This window comes from Crocuta crocuta, unplaced genomic scaffold (assembly GCF_008692635.1).
Source record: "Crocuta crocuta isolate KB4526 unplaced genomic scaffold, BGI_CrCroc_1.0 scaffold369, whole genome shotgun sequence".
NCBI lineage: Eukaryota > Metazoa > Chordata > Mammalia > Carnivora > Hyaenidae > Crocuta > Crocuta crocuta.
The window spans coordinates 303,665-322,313 of record NW_027529441.1 but is presented as its reverse complement, the minus strand read 5'-3'; the positions used below and the strand labels follow the sequence as shown (position 1 = coordinate 322,313).

The window sequence follows — 18,649 nt, the reverse complement described above, 5'->3', positions numbered from 1 at the left end:
CTGGGCGGGGGGGCGGGGGGGGGGGGAAGGCAGGCGCCCCGGGCTGCCCCGGGGGTGCTTGGAGAGCGCGGGCCGCGGAGACCGGGCGGAGACCGGATCCCCCGAGGGCCTGGGCCGGCGCCGTCGCGTCAGTAGGCCGGGGCGGAGACGTGACGTTTTCTGCCGAGGCTGTGGCCCTTCTTTGCGTCTTTGCGGGGTCGTTTTCTGGGTCCTGAAGCTTGTGCGACTCGGAGTTGCGCAGCCCGCGGCCTGGCGCGCCTTTGAGGTCCGGGATCGCCGCGGGGAGGGGGGGAAAGGGGAGGTTCGTGATTGGTGGTGGCGGCGAGTGCGGCCGTGCCACCTGGGTATGGTCACATCCGTTACCCCGCTTTGGGGCTTCCTTTCCGCTCAGGGGTCTGCAGCCTGTGGGCACAGCCCGTCCCCGGGCGGGTGTTCGTACAGCCCCGGAGCTGACAGTGGTTTGTATCTGGCTAGTTCAGAGGGCCCTGAAAAACGGGACTCCCGCGACTGTCAAAAGTCAGAAATAAAACCATTGAATCCCCAAAGCAGTGATTAGTAAAAGTTTCTTGTGCTCACACCAAACGATGGTAGTGAACCGGGAGCACCCCAGCCAAATTGTGCAGTGCGCCAGGGGGTATATTGTCACAAAGCACCTTCTGTAGTGAGAGGCAGTGACTTTATTTTTCGCGGGGAATAGGTTATGATTGTAGTTTTCTCAGATGCTAAGGAATTGGTTAGCGCTTACCACAGGCGGACCTTGGGAAACAGGTAACTTTCATTTAGCGTTTCCAGGTTAGGAATGACCCAGGTCAAGTTAGCCTTGCAAAATAAGCCAGTTGAACTTTTGCTTGTAGGATTAAATTGGTTTTGTCTGACCGGGGAATTTTCAAGGCTGGTCTCCCTGTGTTTCTGATTTTAACAGGCCAGAAACCTTGGCCCCTTTCAGAAAACTTTGCTACCCCCTGATCTGGGTCATGGTCAGGCTGTAAAGTCAAAGAAGATGGCCTCGGACAAAGTTGCTTTTCCTCCTGCAAAGCTCCAGAGAGATCTAACCTCCTCCCTTGTTGGGTGTTTTCCAGAACTGAGCTGTTTTACCCTGGGTGCACAGTAGACTCGTTTGGGGAGCTTTTAGAAAATGTTGTGATGCCAACTGCAGATCAGTTATATCAAAATCTGTCAGGGTGCGATATGCACATTGCTGGGTGTTTTGTTTGTTTCTTAATGTTTATTTTCAGGGGGAGAGGACGAGTGGGGGAGGGGGAGAGAGAATCCCAAGCAGGCGGGCACCAGCCTCGCAGAGCTTGATGCAAGGCTGAATCTCACGAACTGTGAGACCATGGCCTGAGCCGAGATGGAGAGTCCGAAGGTTAACCCATTAAGACTGCCAGGTTCCCCAGAACATTGCTGTTTTTAGTGTCCATAGTAGTAGTGATTTGCATCAAGCTTTACGAACTTTTAGACGGTAGTGGATGAGATTTCGGAGTTGGAAGTCAGGAGGCCTGGAGTTTCACTGCACTCGCTGTCGGGGCATTCATTTAACCAAATTTGCTGTAAAGTGGTTTTGCAATAGCTCTACCAATAAGCCCACTACTGAGATGGTCAAAAAATAAAGTATACAGAAATACTCATTAATAATACTATGAAACAAACGTTTTATAAGGAAGGAAGGGGCTTGTCTCCCCAAATCTTAGCGAGGTTACGGACAGATGGAAAATTGTACTTGGCTTGATAGTCGTAACACTATGAAATATATGAATGAGGTTTGATCTTTAAAGTGGCTTACAGAAATGTGAGAGGACAGGAAAAGTAATCTTGGTAAGTGTCCCTGTTTATGAAATTTATGCGAGGGAGTTTAATTTTATCCTTTGAGTGGTTTGCAAATTTTCTGGAAGAGGCTCTTTGGCAGTTGACTAAATTTTGCTGCTTCTGTTTGCCAGACTTTGTTTTGCTCCTCGTTTCTCCTTGTGTAATTTCGCCAAAACACTAGAGAATCGAGGCAGCCTCTGAGGGGTCCCTTGCCTCTGGCTGTGGAGAAGTGGCTTCCACTTTACATTCAGGAGCCAAGGCAGGAATCTAGACGTAACTGAGGCTGCCCACCTCCCCTGAGCAACCTGTAGGGCCCCCCTTTTTTAAGATCCAAACTTCATTTTGTTTGTACCTGATAAAAGATCCTTTGTCGTTCAGCATTACAGCTCTACGGTTATGCAAGTGTGTTAAATTGGAAATAAACTGTATTTGTTTGGTCTCGAGAGCGTTTAAAATTTTGGATTAGTGGGGCACCTGGGTGGCTCAGTCAGTTAAGCATGGTTTGTGAGTTCGAGCCCTGCATTTGGCTCTTTGCTGACAGCACGGAGCCTGCTTGGAATTCTGTCTCCCTCTCGGCCCTTCCCCTGCTTGCTCTCTCTCTCAAATGAAATAAAAATAAACTTAAAAACTTTTTTTGGATTAGTTTTCAATTTTTAAAAAGCTGAGCTCAGGACCACATGCTGCAGGGCCATTTAGTTTATATTCCTTTTTGCTTCCCAGACCTGTTTTACTCATTCAAGATAACCGCGTGGCCCCGGTAGGGCTGTACCCCGGCAGCTGACTGCCAGACCCCTCCTGTGGGTGCGGCATTTACCCAGGACCCGATTACAGAGGCTAGAAGACCCTGCCCTCTTGTTTCTGTGCTCCTGGTAACACGGCGCATTTGGGGGGTTAACATTCTCGTTTTCGTTTTTACAAAATTAAGCTTAGGCTCGGCAAACTGCTAGTGTATCTCTTCTCAAAAAGAAAAGCAAAGAAGGTCAGCAAGTTGCCATCCTCCTTCCTTCGGGCAGTGGTTTTTATTCAATAGAAAGTCAGATGTTCAAGGCCAGCACCTTTTGTAACTGTTGGCCCTGACTATTAAAAAACAAACCAAACTAAACACCAAGACACCATCATGTACTTCTCTGTGTGTTTGATGTTCCTAAGATTTCCTTGTGGCGATAATAGTTAACCTCCTTTATTTCTGTATGTAGCCAGCCATATAGTTCTGTTGCCTATTATCATTGCCTATGTGTTTTTCTATCTTCGCGTTTTCATTACCCTTTCTTTCTGCTGTCAGAGTGGGAAGGTAATCTAGGTTTGAATGCCTAAAATGGCTTCATAAAACAGGACCTTTGGTTAGAGCAGAATCAGTCCCCCGGGGACAGTGGGACAGGGTATTTTCTGGCTATTAATTAAAAAAAAAAAAATCTCTATGTGGAAACTGATAAATACCCACCTAGAGGGAGAGTGGAGAACTAGGGACCCTAGATTAGTTGTATATGGTTAGTTTTTGGGTTTTTTTTTTTTTTTTGAAGGCAAATTTGTATGTTTGCTCTATGGAAGAGGGTCTGCATGAAGAAAACAAAGTGCTGTGTTGTGCTGACATTTGGGTTAAGAAGTATGATATATACACATATTCATCATGTGCAAACATAGCACATTCAAAAGCATTTACAGGGCGCCTGAGTGGCTCAGTCGGTTAAGCGTCCAACTTCGGCTCAGGTCATGATCTTGGGGTCCGTGGGTTCGAGCCCCACATCAGGCTCTGTGCTGACAGCTCAGAGCCTGGAGCCTGCTTCAGATTCTGTGTCTCACTCTCTCTCTGCCCCTCCCCAGCTCGTGCTCTGTCTCAAAAATAAATAAATGTTAAAAAAATTCAAAAGTCTTTACCAAATAAACCACTTATTCATGTTACATATTCACTGTAAGGGAGTCAAACCCTACCTAGTCTATAATCCACAATTTAAGTGCTCACTCTACTTGACACTCTGCTTAGGTGCGTTTTCTGGGCTATTTGTTTATATTATTGTTTGTTTATTTTTGAGAGAGAACAGGCTGAGGAGGGACAGAGGGGACGGGGGATAGAGGATCCAAAGTAGGCTCCATGCTGACAGCACGATGCAGGGCTTGAACTTGAGAACTTTAAGATCATGACCTGAGCGGAAGTCAGATGCTCATCCTCAACCCACAGCCATCCAGGCGCCCCCGGGCTATTTAATTGTGATGCTGGGTTCAGGGCTCCTGGGCTTGCTTAGAACAAGCTCACATCTCCCTTTGTGTTGGGTCCCTGGCCTGGAACAGTTTAATAGCTTGCTAGACAGAGGTGGGCCTGGGATTTGGACCCGGATCTTTGACTCCCATGTTCTTTTCCTGTGATTGGTAAAGATAATTCGTCTGGTTTCTTGGTTCAGCAGCATTTGCTCTCTCAAACTTCTTGCGCTTTTCTTTGACTAAAGGAAAAGGAGCATGTTGTGGTCTCAGGAACCATCACAGGATTGACTGAAGGCGAGCATGGATTTCACGTGCATCAGTTTGGAGATAATACACAAGGTGGGTGCGTGTTGGCCCGGTGACTCCTACTTGTTTCACGTAAGATGAATGGTACTGAGTAGAGCTCCCCCTTAACAGGGTGGGGGGAAAAGTGAGTATGATTACTAAGGTCAGCCTTAGGGAAATGAGCCACAGCACTGGCTTTGGACTCTTTAAGGGTGGAAAGGAAGGGGAAGAAGTTGATGTGGGTTTTTTTTATGATTATACCTTGATTATAAAAGAGTCTCAATTTTTTTTTAGAAAACAAAAGATTTAAGCTACTTTTTGTACCTTCCATAGATCTCAGGTGTTTGTGAGCTGGGGTTGAGGGTGAGCTTCAAGCACGGGAGGGTATTTATCTGCATTGTCCTGTAAGAACGGCGCCGAGCAGCCAACACTGGGCTCCTAACGGGACAGAAGGAAGGTGGGATATGGAAAAAGAATGTAAACTCTTGTTGCTTTGCATTGAGTTCCGTTAATTAGAAGCAAGTTAACAGAGGTTTATCGGGTTAAAATGCATTTAGTCCTCTAAATGCACCGGGTAGACTTTGTATGATGAAAACTCGATTCATCTTGCTGGAATTTGCTCTCACTGTTCTATAATTTAGTTCCTATAAAACTTGTGATTTAATGACAAGCTTTGATCCATTTCAAGAATTACTAAAACTTCTCCGGATACTCTTTACTGTTTTATTGCCGCTGCTTTGCGAGGTGTGTGCCCCGGTGGCCTTGACTTACTGTGCTGCTTCCTGTCACCCGGGTGTCTTCTCCCTGGGGGAGCTGCGTAATAGCTGTAAACAGTGGAAACTTTCCGTCACCTGTTGTGAGTGAAGAAAGCCACGTCACAAAAGAACTTTCTGCCGAGTTGTGGTTGTGTTCTGTGAGAAAGGCCTTCCCTGGAACACAGGAGTGCCGCTGTTCCAGAATGTGTTCTGAACGCCACCGCCTGGAGTTCTGTGAGGCGGCAGCAGCCTTGGCCCTTGGAAGGTGGCCTCTCCTAGTCTGCGGGAACCAGGCAGAGGCCACCGCAGGGCTCCCTGGTGGTGTGTTGCTGGGGACAGGAGTTTCTGTAGGGAAGGTTCGCTGCCTTATAAATAGGATCGTCATCGTGGGATTTTAATAATTGAAGAACCGTGAAGACCAAGCCTTGGCCCTCTTGTGCAGAGCAGTGAAGAAATCAAAGCCCAGAGAAGGGCATTACCTTTACTGCTGTCACACACTAGTTAGAACTTGTCCTTACTGCTTGCCTGTTTGTGTTGCTTCCTGTTTTTATGAACCTAGAAGTTACGATGTAGGTCAGTATTTTCTCTGTTTGAGGCTTTAGTAACAACCGGTTTCTTTTTAGAATTTATTTTGGAATTCTGATTTATAATGTAACTACTTTTTTTTTTTGTTTTTGTTTTCATTTTTGGCAAATAGGCTGCACCAGTGCAGGTCCTCACTTTAATCCTCAATCCAAAAAGCATGGTGGGCCAAAGGATGAAGAGAGGTGAGTGACAAAGTGCTTAACCCTATTAAAATTATGGTGATGGCTTGTTGGGGTCCACATGGGTATACTACTTGCAGATTGCATGTGACATAACGGAGTAGTCTTCCCCACCCCTCTGCTCTTGAACTTACTGCCACCGCCCACCCTCCGACCCCTAAGTAACCCTCTATCCCCAAGTGCTGGAGTGGCTTACTCCCTGGGCTGGGAAGTGACAAATGGGGACACTCAAGATGATTTGGTTTTGTAGCATTTATTGAATATAGAACTAATACAAGTGCCAAAGGGAATACAGGAAATGTCATGAATAACAGTACTGTCAGCCACTAGCAACATAAACCGTCATTGTGAAACTTAGGAAGCCTTGTAAGTAAAATTTGATACTGAAAATTCATTGAGTCCATTTGTCTGTGTGTTTCTGAGAGCATTTCAGGAAAATACTAAATTTAAGAACTGGGATTAATTTATTTTTAGAACAGGCCTGGGGCATAGCTTTCTTAGCCATGCCAAGCATTAACAGGCATAACTCAGTAACTCAGTTTACCCTTTGGTCATTTACCTCTGAAATTATAGGTGTGTCCCCACCCCATGATGCTTCCCAGAGTAGTACTTTGTAGATTTAACGCTTTCAAGAGCAATGGGTGTAGAATGTCAAGTTGTTTCTAATTTGGATGTTCCAAACTTGTCATTCTGAGAAAGTGGGTCCTGTTTGATACACACTATATCCACCTCTTAGTCCATCCTTCTGTATCTGACTCAGTTTGTAATTTAGCTCACAGACTAGCCTGATGTTAAGGTTAAGTGGAAATCAGTCCTAATCCCTGATGTTTTTCAATGTTAGGCATGTTGGCGACCTTGGCAATGTAATTGCTGGCAAGGACGGTGTGGCCAATGTGTTTATAGAAGATGATCTGATTGCGCTCTCAGGAGAACGCTCCATCATTGGCCGCACAATGGTGGTGAGTTTTCATATAATAGGATATACATACAGTTTGTTCTAACAGGTTCTTCTCACCATTTCATGATTATGCATCCTGATCCACATACATTGTACCTTTAGTTCAGATTAGGAAAAGGAGTTACTTTACTCGTTACAGTGAAGATGAATTACTGATCTAGGTTGGGTATGAACACTGTTCTGCTGAGATGCAGTAGTAAAGTAGGTTGCGTTTGATCAGGTTAGACCTGTATTGTGGAAACAGAAGCAGTCTTGTCTGGTTTTAAAAAGGCCATATTTTCTTGTCATGATTGAATGTGCCCCACCCCCACCCCGCCCCCCGTAGTTAAACAGAACGTTTTGTTAAGTCTAAACTCTGAGACAGACCTTAGTATTACTTATTTGCATCTGCAGGTTACGGTCGCTTGTCTGACATGTGGGAAGGGACTGCCCCACGTTACCCACGGGAGCTGCGTCTGGGTCTCGCAGACACTACGTAGTATAGGCTCTCTGTTGCCTACCGTGCTTTCCTTACCGGTGACCCCAGACTTTTCTTCAGCTGTAGTTATAAAGCAGAAAAATCATCGATCAGTGCTAAATGAGCCAAATTAAAAATGCTGTTGTTTCTATAGTCCAAGATATTTTTAAGATTACTTATTTACAGACTTCTAGTTCATTAGGCACAATTTTGAGAGTTCTTAAAATTCACTTTTTTCTTCTCTCCAAAACAGTGTTTATTATAAGAGAATGCTGTAATTGAGGCCATTAGCGCATCTCACGGAGGACTAACATTGGCATGTGGTGGCCTAGAAGAGTCATGGGGTTTAGAGATGGCAGCCCAAACCTAGTGTGTACAGTTAATTTCCATTTGTGTCATTGAGAAAAAGCCTTGAGTAGTTTTATTTTTTGCTACTAGATTAAATATTAGTATATTTCCTTGCTAGGATTATTTTAACATGGTGTTTTCTAACATTAAGTGGTTCATAAAAAGGTCTTTTGGTATTGCTGGGAAGAGGTGGTAATTACTTGCTAGCACTAAGTATGCTAATGTTCTTAAAACTTTTTAAAGGTCCACGAGAAACGAGATGACTTGGGCAAAGGTGGAAATGAAGAAAGCACACAAACAGGAAACGCTGGGAGTCGTCTGGCATGTGGTGTCATTGGGATCGCCAAGTAAACATTCCCTGGGATGCGATCTGAGTCCTAGTAACTCCTATGTTATCTTGCTAGTTGTAGAAATTTAACTTGATAAACATTAAACACTGTAACTTTAAAAAAAATTGTAATTCGTGTGACTTTTTAATTGCTTTAAGTACCTGTAATGAGAACTGATTTATGATCACTTGGAAGATTTGTATAATTTTATAAAACTCATATTCAGTTAAAATGTCTGTTTCAACGATCTCTGTATTTTGCCAGGCTTAATAATCATCTGGGTATTAAACTTAATTGTCTGAATTTCTTCACTTCTCATTCAAGCCTGCAATAAACAAATACACCATATGGCACTGAATTTTGAACCTACTAAAGCATCCAAATTGAAACTCTAAATTAGCTCTCGATACCCCTACATAGAGCTTGAATAGAACAGATATAGTAGTATGTTGACAGGTATCACATGGGTCATAGAAGTCACTTTTCAAAGTGTTTTAAATGATGTTTAAATTTTTAGCAGCCGGTCTTTCAGCTAAGACTAACCTCAACTTAAATCTTGGACAAATACCTTTTGTCAGCTTCAGGGAAATTTGGATGATTTGTCTGATGGGCTACTTAGATTTTGATTCAGTAAAATTAAATTACCTACCTGCCAAAATAGCACGTCCTCCGCTCCGTACACAGAGGAACATTTATTTCATTTGTGCCAATCTGCTTCCGGATTAGCCATTTAAAGGAATATACCGTAGCATTTTAAGGTGGCACCAAGGGAATGCTTAAATGTGGTTTGTGTCTAAGGATTTATACATCAAATTAGTGAATTTAAATCTAGTTCTTAATTGTAAGTACTTATTATGTACCTATGAGAAATTGCTTTTACATGAATGTTAACCTAATTCAGATTTGACTCTGGAGCACAGATGTTTCTTAACCGAAAATTGTCGAGAATGTTATTTCTAATAGAGCAACTAGAAATAAGTTACAGTTCTAATTGATCATAAATATATGATATACTTCATCAAATGTAGGATATCGCTTGGGAGAGGAAAAGCAAATTTGGAAAAGGACAATTCGTAGTTTTCAAAGTTTTGAAATTGGTGATAAAGAACCTTCTCAGAATAAGTGGTTAAGATCACTGTCAGAATTTGAAACTATGAACGGATTTCACTAATGTACAATTTGGAGTACATATGTGGGATAGGACTCAAATATAGGGACCTGCTTATGACCTTTCAAGGCTCAAGTGTAATTATTACCACTTGGTACTTCTGTGTGTGTGGGGGGGAGGCTCATGTGCAAATAGGATGACTCCAATACTTACAACTGGAAACATGGGTTTTTTTTTAAATCCTTGAAATCTGAGCACTAGATGACCACATGTATATTTCTTTTCAGCGACAGTTTCAGTTAGGGCTTTTTAAAGCCCCTCAGTGGGCCAACATCAAACAGAGGACAAGTTTTATAATTTAAGTCCAGATGAACCTGGAGTTTTTTCTCATTTTCTAAAGTCAGGAACACAAAAACATTGTCCTAGAACCATTCTCCAAACAAAGGTCTTGCTGCAGAGTACTATTTAGGAACCAAAGTAATAAAGCAGCTTCATCTAGGAATGAGGGCAAAGAAAGTTACCTGTTCAACACACTAAAACGAGGACAGTTTAAAAATACAACTTAAGAAAAAAAGCTTCAACAAGGCCATAAATACTTGGATTGTGTGGTCTTTTCCTTGGCACGGAGTAAAGCAGTTTTACGGAACTGCTTTTCTGTACTATTTCAGACATAGGTTTGATTTGGCTTTGGATGACTTCATGTAATAGTTCTTGGATAACCTACATCTATTTTTCCTAGTAAACCCAACAATTTTAAGCAAAAGAGAAAATACTTTATATGTTCTCATATGTGACAAAAAGTTCAGTCTACCTCTGCCCAGCAGGGGAGTTTAAAAAAAGGTCAAGAAAGGCAACAGGCAAGGCTTATATTATAGGAAACAATAAACAATAGGTTGTGTTTAAGTCCTTAAAACATATAAAGTAAGACAAAAAGCTTTTAAGCTGCAATTGTTAACCTTGATTTCTTTCACTCTTTTGAAAAATTTAATGGGATGGTAAGAAAACACTCAACCTTCTAAGTAAGTAATACCCAGGTAATTGGATAATTTTATAGTACAAATGGGTATTTTGGGATCCAGTTCCTCCCCACCCCCAGCAAAATTTCTCTTTACAAATTAGGGCAACATTTACCAGAAAGCCAATGGCAAAAAAGAAATCCTTGATTGAACTGTGAAACTAACAAGCTTCTCAACATTAAAACTACAAACCTTTACACCTTATGATTGAAATGCTAAAAATAAAAAGTATTACAAATGAAAAGTGTTTGAGAAGAACTACATAATGTCTATTTCCGTCAAGTAAACAAGTCTAATTGAGACTCCAATACACTATTAACAGCTCAAACTTTGATGGTGAACAATCCTTTTCCACCTTAATGCAGTGTAGGAAGAATAGCACACATTAAAGTTTGTTATGAAAATAGAGTTTATTAAAAACATCCCTATTGTTTTGAGGAGCTTTCACCGTTACCTTGTCTTAAATTAAAAAAAAAAAAATAGCACTTCTAATTACGATTTGTAAACTTTTTAAAGTCAAAACTTTTAAAAAGTTACAGCAAAAAGGGTAATATTTATTCATATTTCAGTATTTTTTGTTATTTTGTTGCTATTTTTAAATAGAAGGGAAGCAATCAAATTGCTTACAATTCCCCACCAACTACCGCGGGGCTGTGAGATAGCAGGAGCACATATAATACAGCATCTGTACACCTCAAGCTCTACACTCCGGAAGTGTCACTGTCACATTTTGACAAATTCCAGTCTCTAACGAGGAGCCTCTGCTGCTGAGCCAGAATCCTTTTCGGGTTCAACGGATGAGGTAGCCTCAGCAGGTAACTCTTCAGAAGATTTTACAACTGCAGACTCAGACTCCCCCTTATCAAGTTCTGAAACAGTGTCTACGTTTCCCACTTGGCTAATGGGAGGTTCAACGGCTTTGTTACCACCTGCCCTGTCTGTCACCTCAGGCTTCTCCTTTCCTCGGTTGTCTTCCTTTTCTCTACGAGACTCTCTATCTCTAGAATCTCTCTCTCTGTCTCGATGCCCACTAGAGCGTCTATTTCTCTCTTCCAAGTCTCTGTGCCTGTCCCGGTCAGGGCTCCTCCTTCCCCACTCTCTCCTTTCACGGTTACTATTATCTCTATCATCATTACGGTTCCCATACCGTTCCCGGTCATTTTCCACCCTATTTCCAAAAGATCTTCTTCCAAACCTCTCTTGGTCTCTACCTGAATTGAACTGCTGCCTGTTATCATTTCTAAACGGCTGTGACGACTGCTGAGCTGGTGGCGGCTGCTGAGCTGGTGGCGGCTGCTGTGGCTGCGGCTGCGGCGGGGGCGGCTGCTGTGGCTGTGGCTGTTGCTGCCTTCCGTCTCTGTCTTCGGGACCCCCTGGGCCTGGCCCTGGGCCCCCAAGGCCCGGCATTCCCCCAGGCCTAACAAAGGGGCCGTGCGGTGGAAAGGGGCCCTTCATTCCATGAGGTGGAGGCATTCCAAAGCTCCCGGGTCCTGGTGGGGGACCTCGATGCATCATATGCGGTGGCATGGGGCGAGGTGGCATCAAAGGAAACCGCTGTAAGTGAGGGGGAGGCATTCCTGGAGGGCGCTGTAGTGGGATTAGGCCAGGTCGGGCACCAAGAAGACCAGTGGATGGTGCTTGGAGCCCAATGACAGGACCAGGTGCAACTCCTTGAGTACCTAAAAGAGAATAATAAAAATGTATGTAAAATAATACGGAAGACCGCATTCTGTTTTCAACTGTTTCCTGTGGAGCCTGAATCAAAATAAAGTTCAATCCAGAATCTTCAAATCTGTTTGCCAGTCTACCTGTGCAAAACTCAACCTGAGGACCAACAACCCAAAGCACGCAGTCTTAAAGAGATAACATACTATATATTATATAAAGATATGTATGATTAGTGTATAGATAATTCATATCTAATAAAGGTAGAGGTCAAAATAAGATGGAAGAAGAAACTGCAATACACCAACTTTTAGAAAGAACACGTCAGTCTCCCATCTAGAGCCATCACTAGTAGCTGATTGGTAAAATACTTAGAACACTCAAAATACTTAAAACATCTAAGCAATGCAATGCACTAGGCCTCATGAGACAAAGGGCTGAACTATGCTATGTGAGCCAACTGAAGGCTATCTCAGGTGTACTCTGAGGAAAATTTAAGACTTTTAAGCCTTAACTTACTAGGAAAAAGTACAGGGTCACTAACCCAGAAAATCCACTCAAAAGGGAGGTGTCTGATTCTGTGTCATTAAAATGCCTTGTTAAACAGTAAGCCTCACTTGGACAGTAATGCTTAAAAAAATAAAGATTCACACACCAACAGAGAGCTTATTTTTACAGGTCCTTTTTCAAAGCACACCATAAGGCATAAACTTGCTAGGCCCAAATGATGGAATTATGCTGAAAAGTTTGGCCATTCATCTTCTATTCATTCCTCCTAAGGTGGCGAGACCGATGGGGTTGGTGCTGTTGACAGTGACAAGGACTTCCTGATTTTATTTCCTATTTACATGAGGGTTTGCTCATATTTTGGTGTAAGTCCTACAAATAAAACCACCCCATCATTTAAAATGATATGGCAAAATAATACAGATTCTGTTTGGGTTCACCACTTCAGTAACACAAAGACCTCGCCCTCCCAATTTCTTTGCAAATTATCAACACCACAAGGCAAAACTATGACCGACACGAGTTACTCTAACAACGGAAAATGTTCCAGATATTGTCAATATATTAATTATCCATATCCTGCAGAAAGGCCTTTGAGCAAGTTAGGGGCTCTGACTCTCAACCATCGATGGTAAGAGAAATGCTCTTGTGACACTGACACCGAATACTTCAATGTTAGTGTTTTCTTCCTCCTCCCCTGACAGCAGCTTATTTTTTTGTTAACAGAACCACTTCCTCTTAAGTGCTTTAGCAAACATTAAACAAGTCCTGCTTGCTCCTAAATTTTCTATATAAGCAATACTAAACATAAACAAGAGTTTCTACTTCAGTTTCTGATCGCCACAACGATTGTTGTGGAATCGGAATGGTCCAATCCGATTCTGTGAGATATAAGGACTAAATAGAGTGGACCTGAAAATCTATATATACCAGTTTATGACTCACCAGCTTTGGGAGTTACTTAAACACAATACCTTCTTTCAAATGCTTAAAAAGATGTATATTATGCTTGGTGAAATATACTCACTTAGGAATGACCTTGGACGTGTGCCTCAGAAATATTACCTGCCTCTTATGGAGATTAAATGGGACAGAATATAGAAGAGTGAGCTCAGAGCCTTGTCTACAGTTAAACGCTGAAATTTTCACATCTATTTTGACAGGTGATAAATATCCTAACATTAAATATCTGACTTCACAAAACTGCATGTTTCATCTCTGATAGGATCTTATTAACCTCCTGTGCTCTCCCATACCCATCATAGTCTCAAGTCCAGCACTTTGATAGTTGGGAAAAATGTGAATACACTGAGTTTCTACATGTCAGGCCTGAACTTAAAAACTGCTAATTACCTCAATAAGAAGCTAGAAATTATGAAATGGATAAATGAAGCAAAGACCTAGTTGCTTCACACACTCTTAGGAAAATCCCATTGAACATATACAGAACCACCACCTATATACCATATTTCAGACTGAACAAATCCAATGGTAAACTTATTCCTATTTTAGTAAACACTTATTGACTGTATACCATACAGTTGGACAGCAAAAGCACCTAAGATATATCCTTGCTCTCACTTTTAAAAAGAATCAGTCCTGGGGCGCCCGGGTGGCTCACTTGGTTGAGTGTCTGACTCTTGATTCCGTCTCAGGTCACGATCTCATGGTTCATCAGTTCAACCCCTGCGTCAGGTTCTGTGCTGACAGCATGGGGCCTGCTTGGGATTCTCTCTCTCTCTGCCCCTCTCCTGCTCACTAGCTCTCTCAAAATAAATATTAAATAAAAGTTAAAATAAAAGGAATCCATCCCAACATTTATAGACTGTAACTCAAAGCAACATAAAATGTATGTGCCCCAGTACTGCCTTTTAAAGAGAGAAATCATGCATAGATGCACTTAAATAAATTGAGCTTTACTTTCCCACCAGCCCTTAAGGAATAAAATGACCACTGAAGTGGGATTAGGCCTTTTTCAGAGATCAATGTGGCACACTTGAGTACGTATTTATAGGATTAAGCTACCAATACCAAATTTTTAAATAACACTAGGAAAATGGGGAAGAGGTTTAAAGCATCTTATTGTAACAAAATTAGATAAATCTTTAAGAGGAAACAGTGACTCTTACAGGACAATGGAAAGGTCTCGCTTCTTGATTTAACCATAAAGACTGGCTTCCTCAGCTACCAATGACGACAGTGGCCAAAGGATGTATGGCCACCTCACCCTTGTACAGAACAGACAAAATGGGCCATGATTCTCCAAAAAATATAAACCTGTTTCTAGGAACACAGCTCTTAAGTCCTTTATAACGTGCATTTGAGAGTGCATGAAGATTGATTTGATAGGGTTAACATTTATACATAAATGATTTAACATTTAAAAACTTATGATTTAACACATAAATCATATTTAAGCTACCTACAAAGCAGTTATTTTTATAGAGCAAAAATATTGCCTCATTTATTGACTCCATATGTATTGAGATTTGTATTTGCCTAATACTGTACACTCAAATCCCTTCCCTCATTTGTAAACAAGTGGATTTCTTTTTAATCCTTCATGAGCCAACATTTACAGATCCCGACAGCATATTCCCATAGTCCTAAACATCGGCTTTCAGGCCACAAAAGTGATAAAAATTGTGGATTATAATTTTTTTCCTGCAGTGGACATGTACTGCTTTAATAGTAAGTACTAAAAATATACTAGGTGGCATAAGCCCTTGATAGGCATGCTAGTTGAATTTCATTTTTAATTAGGAAAGCTGGCATTACACACATTCAATGGACTCCACAGCGAGTTACCCAGGTCTAAAGGGCATTCAAACAATTATTCATTTTATCTGGAAGTACGACATGCAATGTCACGGACAAGTTTTCTAGAGTTACAAATTAAAAAGAATTCACACATACTGAACATCTGAACTTTATTAACTCACTTCACGTGCTGGAGACATAAAGATAAAACAAGGCCCTCACCTTCAAACTGGACATGGCCTAAGTAGAAAGAAACTGCTGGAAGACATGGCACCAGCTAGTATGGGGACAAAGCTGGAACTGATAAAGCTGCTGTGCAGGAATCTGAGTCCAAGTCCTAGAGGGCTTGAAAAGGGTCTCAAAAGAAAGGGAGGAAGGACATCACTGGTCAAGAGAAATCCATGGAATGTCCTTTGACAAGAGAGACAAATACAGAAGATGAGGTTTTTTACTGAAGCAGCAGGAAAGAATTTGTGTGAATAAAATTACTATCAATTAAAGAAAAAAAGAGGTTCGTAATGCTGAGCAGGCAGGCTAGGGCAAGTCAGAGGTGTCCTGTGCCACAAGAGACCTGGGACTTACCAAGAAATTGTTTTGCAGGGATGAGTCCGTGTTCATTTTTGAAAGCCCTTTCTGGCGAGCAGCGGAACAGGAAAGGAAGGGAAAGACACTGGAAAGCAGGTGGACTTACTCTCAATGCAGGAATTTAGGAAGAGAAGCTATTTTGGGGAGACAGACAACAAATTTCATTCCCCCCCCCCCCCCAATTTCTTAAGAGTTAGAGGGGCCTGGGTTAGATCTGGTGGAAATGTGCAGAAGAAACTGGTGTGTATACCTAGAGCTCACAAGAGTCATGGTGTTACCCACAGCTCAGGTAAGAAAAAGGAAAGAGTTTCAGACCGGGGGAAACACCACCTTAAAGACTCTGAGATTTCTAATACAGTTAAGATTTTAACGCAGAAAAAGGGGACAGCCCCAAATGTATGTATTTGAATTTGAGGAAGTATAAGAAATACACTGAAGTCTAACTCAAAACAACGAAGACTTAACTGTGGATATTCCTGTGATGAGCCAAAACCCAGTCATCTTGACCATTTAAAAACAAAGATTAAAGGGGAGGGGTCACTGCAATATAGAGCAAAGATGTTCAGAATTATGTGAAATAAAGAACAAGTATGTTAAAAGGCTAAAGGGGCAGTGAGGGGGAGGGGAGATTGGTATCATGGTTGGAGTCCAATGTGGATCTGGAAATCTCAGAACATACATAAGGGATACAGATAGTATCTTTCTGCCAAGGACCACAAAGTGCGTGGGGACGGGGAGAGAAATAAAGGTTCAAATACAATACTGTGGGTATGACCAACTGCCTCAGTTAATAGTTGGATGCTTTTCAAGACGACATAGGGGCACCTGGGTGGCTCCGTCGGCTAAGCATCCCACCTCTTGGTTTCAGCTCAGGTCATGATCTTGTGATTGGGGAGTTCAAGCCCCAAGTTGAGCTCTGCGTTGGCAGTGCAGAGCCTGCTTGGGATTCTCTCTCCCTCTGCCCCTCCTGCATGTTTTCTCTCAAAATAATCAATAAACTTAAAAAAAAAAAAATGGGGGGGGGGAGAAAGAGGATGTCAAGTGGGATTTTTTCAGCAGCAAGGACTTGCCAGGTGAAAAGGGGAGAGAATGTAGGAGAGGGTGTTATGGAACATCTAAACACCTCTTCTACAGTATTGTCCTCCATCCTACAAAAGCCACTGCCTCTAGAAGTCCTGGACCTTTTGTTACCAACACATCCTCATCTGCAAGTACCCCAACTCTCCAACCCCCTTCCTAGAGTCATTTTTGATCCCATGAGAGGCAGGCCACCACAATACCCTTCAATGTCTTTACTTTCCTCCTTACCTGCCTCAGAGTCCATGGTTCCCCCTCACCACAGTTGTCTGCAAAAACCTCAATGGTTTTGAATGCAACTCTTCTACCCAATCTGTACACAGACAGGGCTGGGGGCCACCCCACCCCCAACACACCAACTGGCCTCTTTTTAGGTTTACAACCTCGCCCACAAGTGCTTAATTCTGGTTAGTGAATCTAACTTTCCCTAGATGTCTACTTCACATGCTCCTGTTTCTCCTCAATCCCATCTACTCTTAGGGGGTTGGTTTCTTTTAGAACAAACCCAGTTGAGATAAAATTTACAGTTTATAATTGACCCAGATAAAGCATTTAATTCAATGGGTTTTAGTATATTCAGAGTTGGGCAACCATCACAACCTTTAGCATATTTTCATCACCTGAAAAAAACAAATCCTGTATCGCCCATGTCCCTGTGATTGCCCCATGCCTCCCCCCAGGCAACCACATCCCCTGGTTGGTCTCTCTAGATCTGCCTATGTTGTACATTTCACACGGACGGAGTCCTACGTGATCCTCTGTGACTGTCTTCTTAGTGTATGTTAGTGTATGTTTTCAAGGTTTATCCATGTTGCAGCATGTATAAGTGCTTCGTTTCTTTTTTTTTTAATTACCAAGGAATATTCCATTATATGTATATACCACATTTTATTTATCCTGGTTGATCATGAAAAGAAAAATTAAGGTTTTTGGAAAAAACTTTTTCACTTACCCACCACCAGCCCGCCTACCAATTTACCTGTACCTGTAACCATATTACTCCTCTGAGAACATCCATGCTCCAAGGGGTTAAGTCTTTTATTCAAACCCTGAACCCATACTCTCTTACCTACATAAGGATTATCAGCTTAGCCAACCTCTCCTTTCTTGTACCAAGTATTTCCCCTCTGATTTTCCAATAATAAAGATGCTGTATTTTCACCCATCTTTTAGAAATAGAAACAGGGGCGTCTGGGTGGCTCAGTCAGTTAAGCATCTGACTTGTTCATGGGTTTGAGCCCCGCATCGGGCTCTGTGCTGACAGCTAGGTCAGAGCCTGAAGCCTGCTTCAGATTCTGTATCTCCCTCTCTCTCTGACCCTCCCCTGCTCACACTCTCTCTCTCAGAAATAAATAAAACATTAAAAAAATAGAAACAGAAACAAAAACTCCTTTACCCTGTCATCTCAACTGTTCACCTTTTACTGTTCCTCTATAAAACAAATCTCCTCAAAGAACCGTCCAAAATCACTGTATCCATTTCCACATCTTCCATGCTCTCCTGCCCCTATGTAACTAGGCTTTTGGATCCATTATTCTGAGGAAATCATTTCCAAAGTTACCCAAGAGCCTTCGTTCAAATCTAGGCAGCAAGTTCCAGGGCTCGTCCTTAACCCACCTATGCACGAACAACAGTTGATACCTCCCCCTCCTTCCTAGGAACTAACTCTATTTGGCTACCAGAATACTGCCCGCTCCCCACCCCACCCCCGCACTTGCGCTGCACCTTCCAGTATCCTCTGCTGAACAGAACAGTGGTTAAAACCACAGGTGTTGGAGCAATGCTAGCTCCAATTCTGGCTCCACCACTTGTAGCTGTTCACCTGGGAAGGCTACTCATCTGTTTGTGCTTCATCCTCCCCATCTGTAAAATGGGGGTAACTGTACTTCGCTCTGAGGGCTGTAACGCTCACATGACTGACACATGCAAACTCTCTGCAAGACACATACAAACTCCTGGCAACCGGAACTATGTCTGCCTCAGTTCTCAGAACTTTATTCTCAACTGCTACGTTGCTGAAGTATTCCTAGGCT

The 18,649-nt window shown here is 42.4% G+C and overlaps 2 protein-coding genes across 4 annotated transcripts in view; one reads left to right on the top strand and one right to left on the bottom strand.

Moving 5' to 3' along the window:
* Positions 1-8,201, top strand: part of SOD1 (superoxide dismutase 1) — an 8,450-nt gene extending 249 nt beyond the window's left edge. The window contains exons 2-5 of the mRNA XM_077760204.1: positions 4,248-4,341; positions 5,740-5,809; positions 6,648-6,765; positions 7,813-8,201. Coding sequence (XP_077616330.1) covers positions 4,248-4,341; positions 5,740-5,809; positions 6,648-6,765; positions 7,813-7,920 — 390 coding nt within the window. The 3' untranslated portion in view covers positions 7,921-8,201. The remainder of the gene's footprint in view (positions 1-4,247; positions 4,342-5,739; positions 5,810-6,647; positions 6,766-7,812) is intronic.
* Positions 8,202-10,413: 2,212 nt separating this feature from the next.
* The window catches only part of SCAF4 (SR-related CTD associated factor 4), a 59,198-nt gene continuing 50,962 nt past the window's right edge, over positions 10,414-18,649 (bottom strand). For all 3 annotated transcript variants that reach the window (XM_077760201.1, XM_077760203.1, XM_077760202.1), the window contains exon 20: positions 10,414-11,701. In XM_077760201.1, coding sequence (XP_077616327.1) covers positions 10,770-11,701 — 932 coding nt within the window. In that variant the 3' untranslated portion in view covers positions 10,414-10,769. The remainder of the gene's footprint in view (positions 11,702-18,649) is intronic.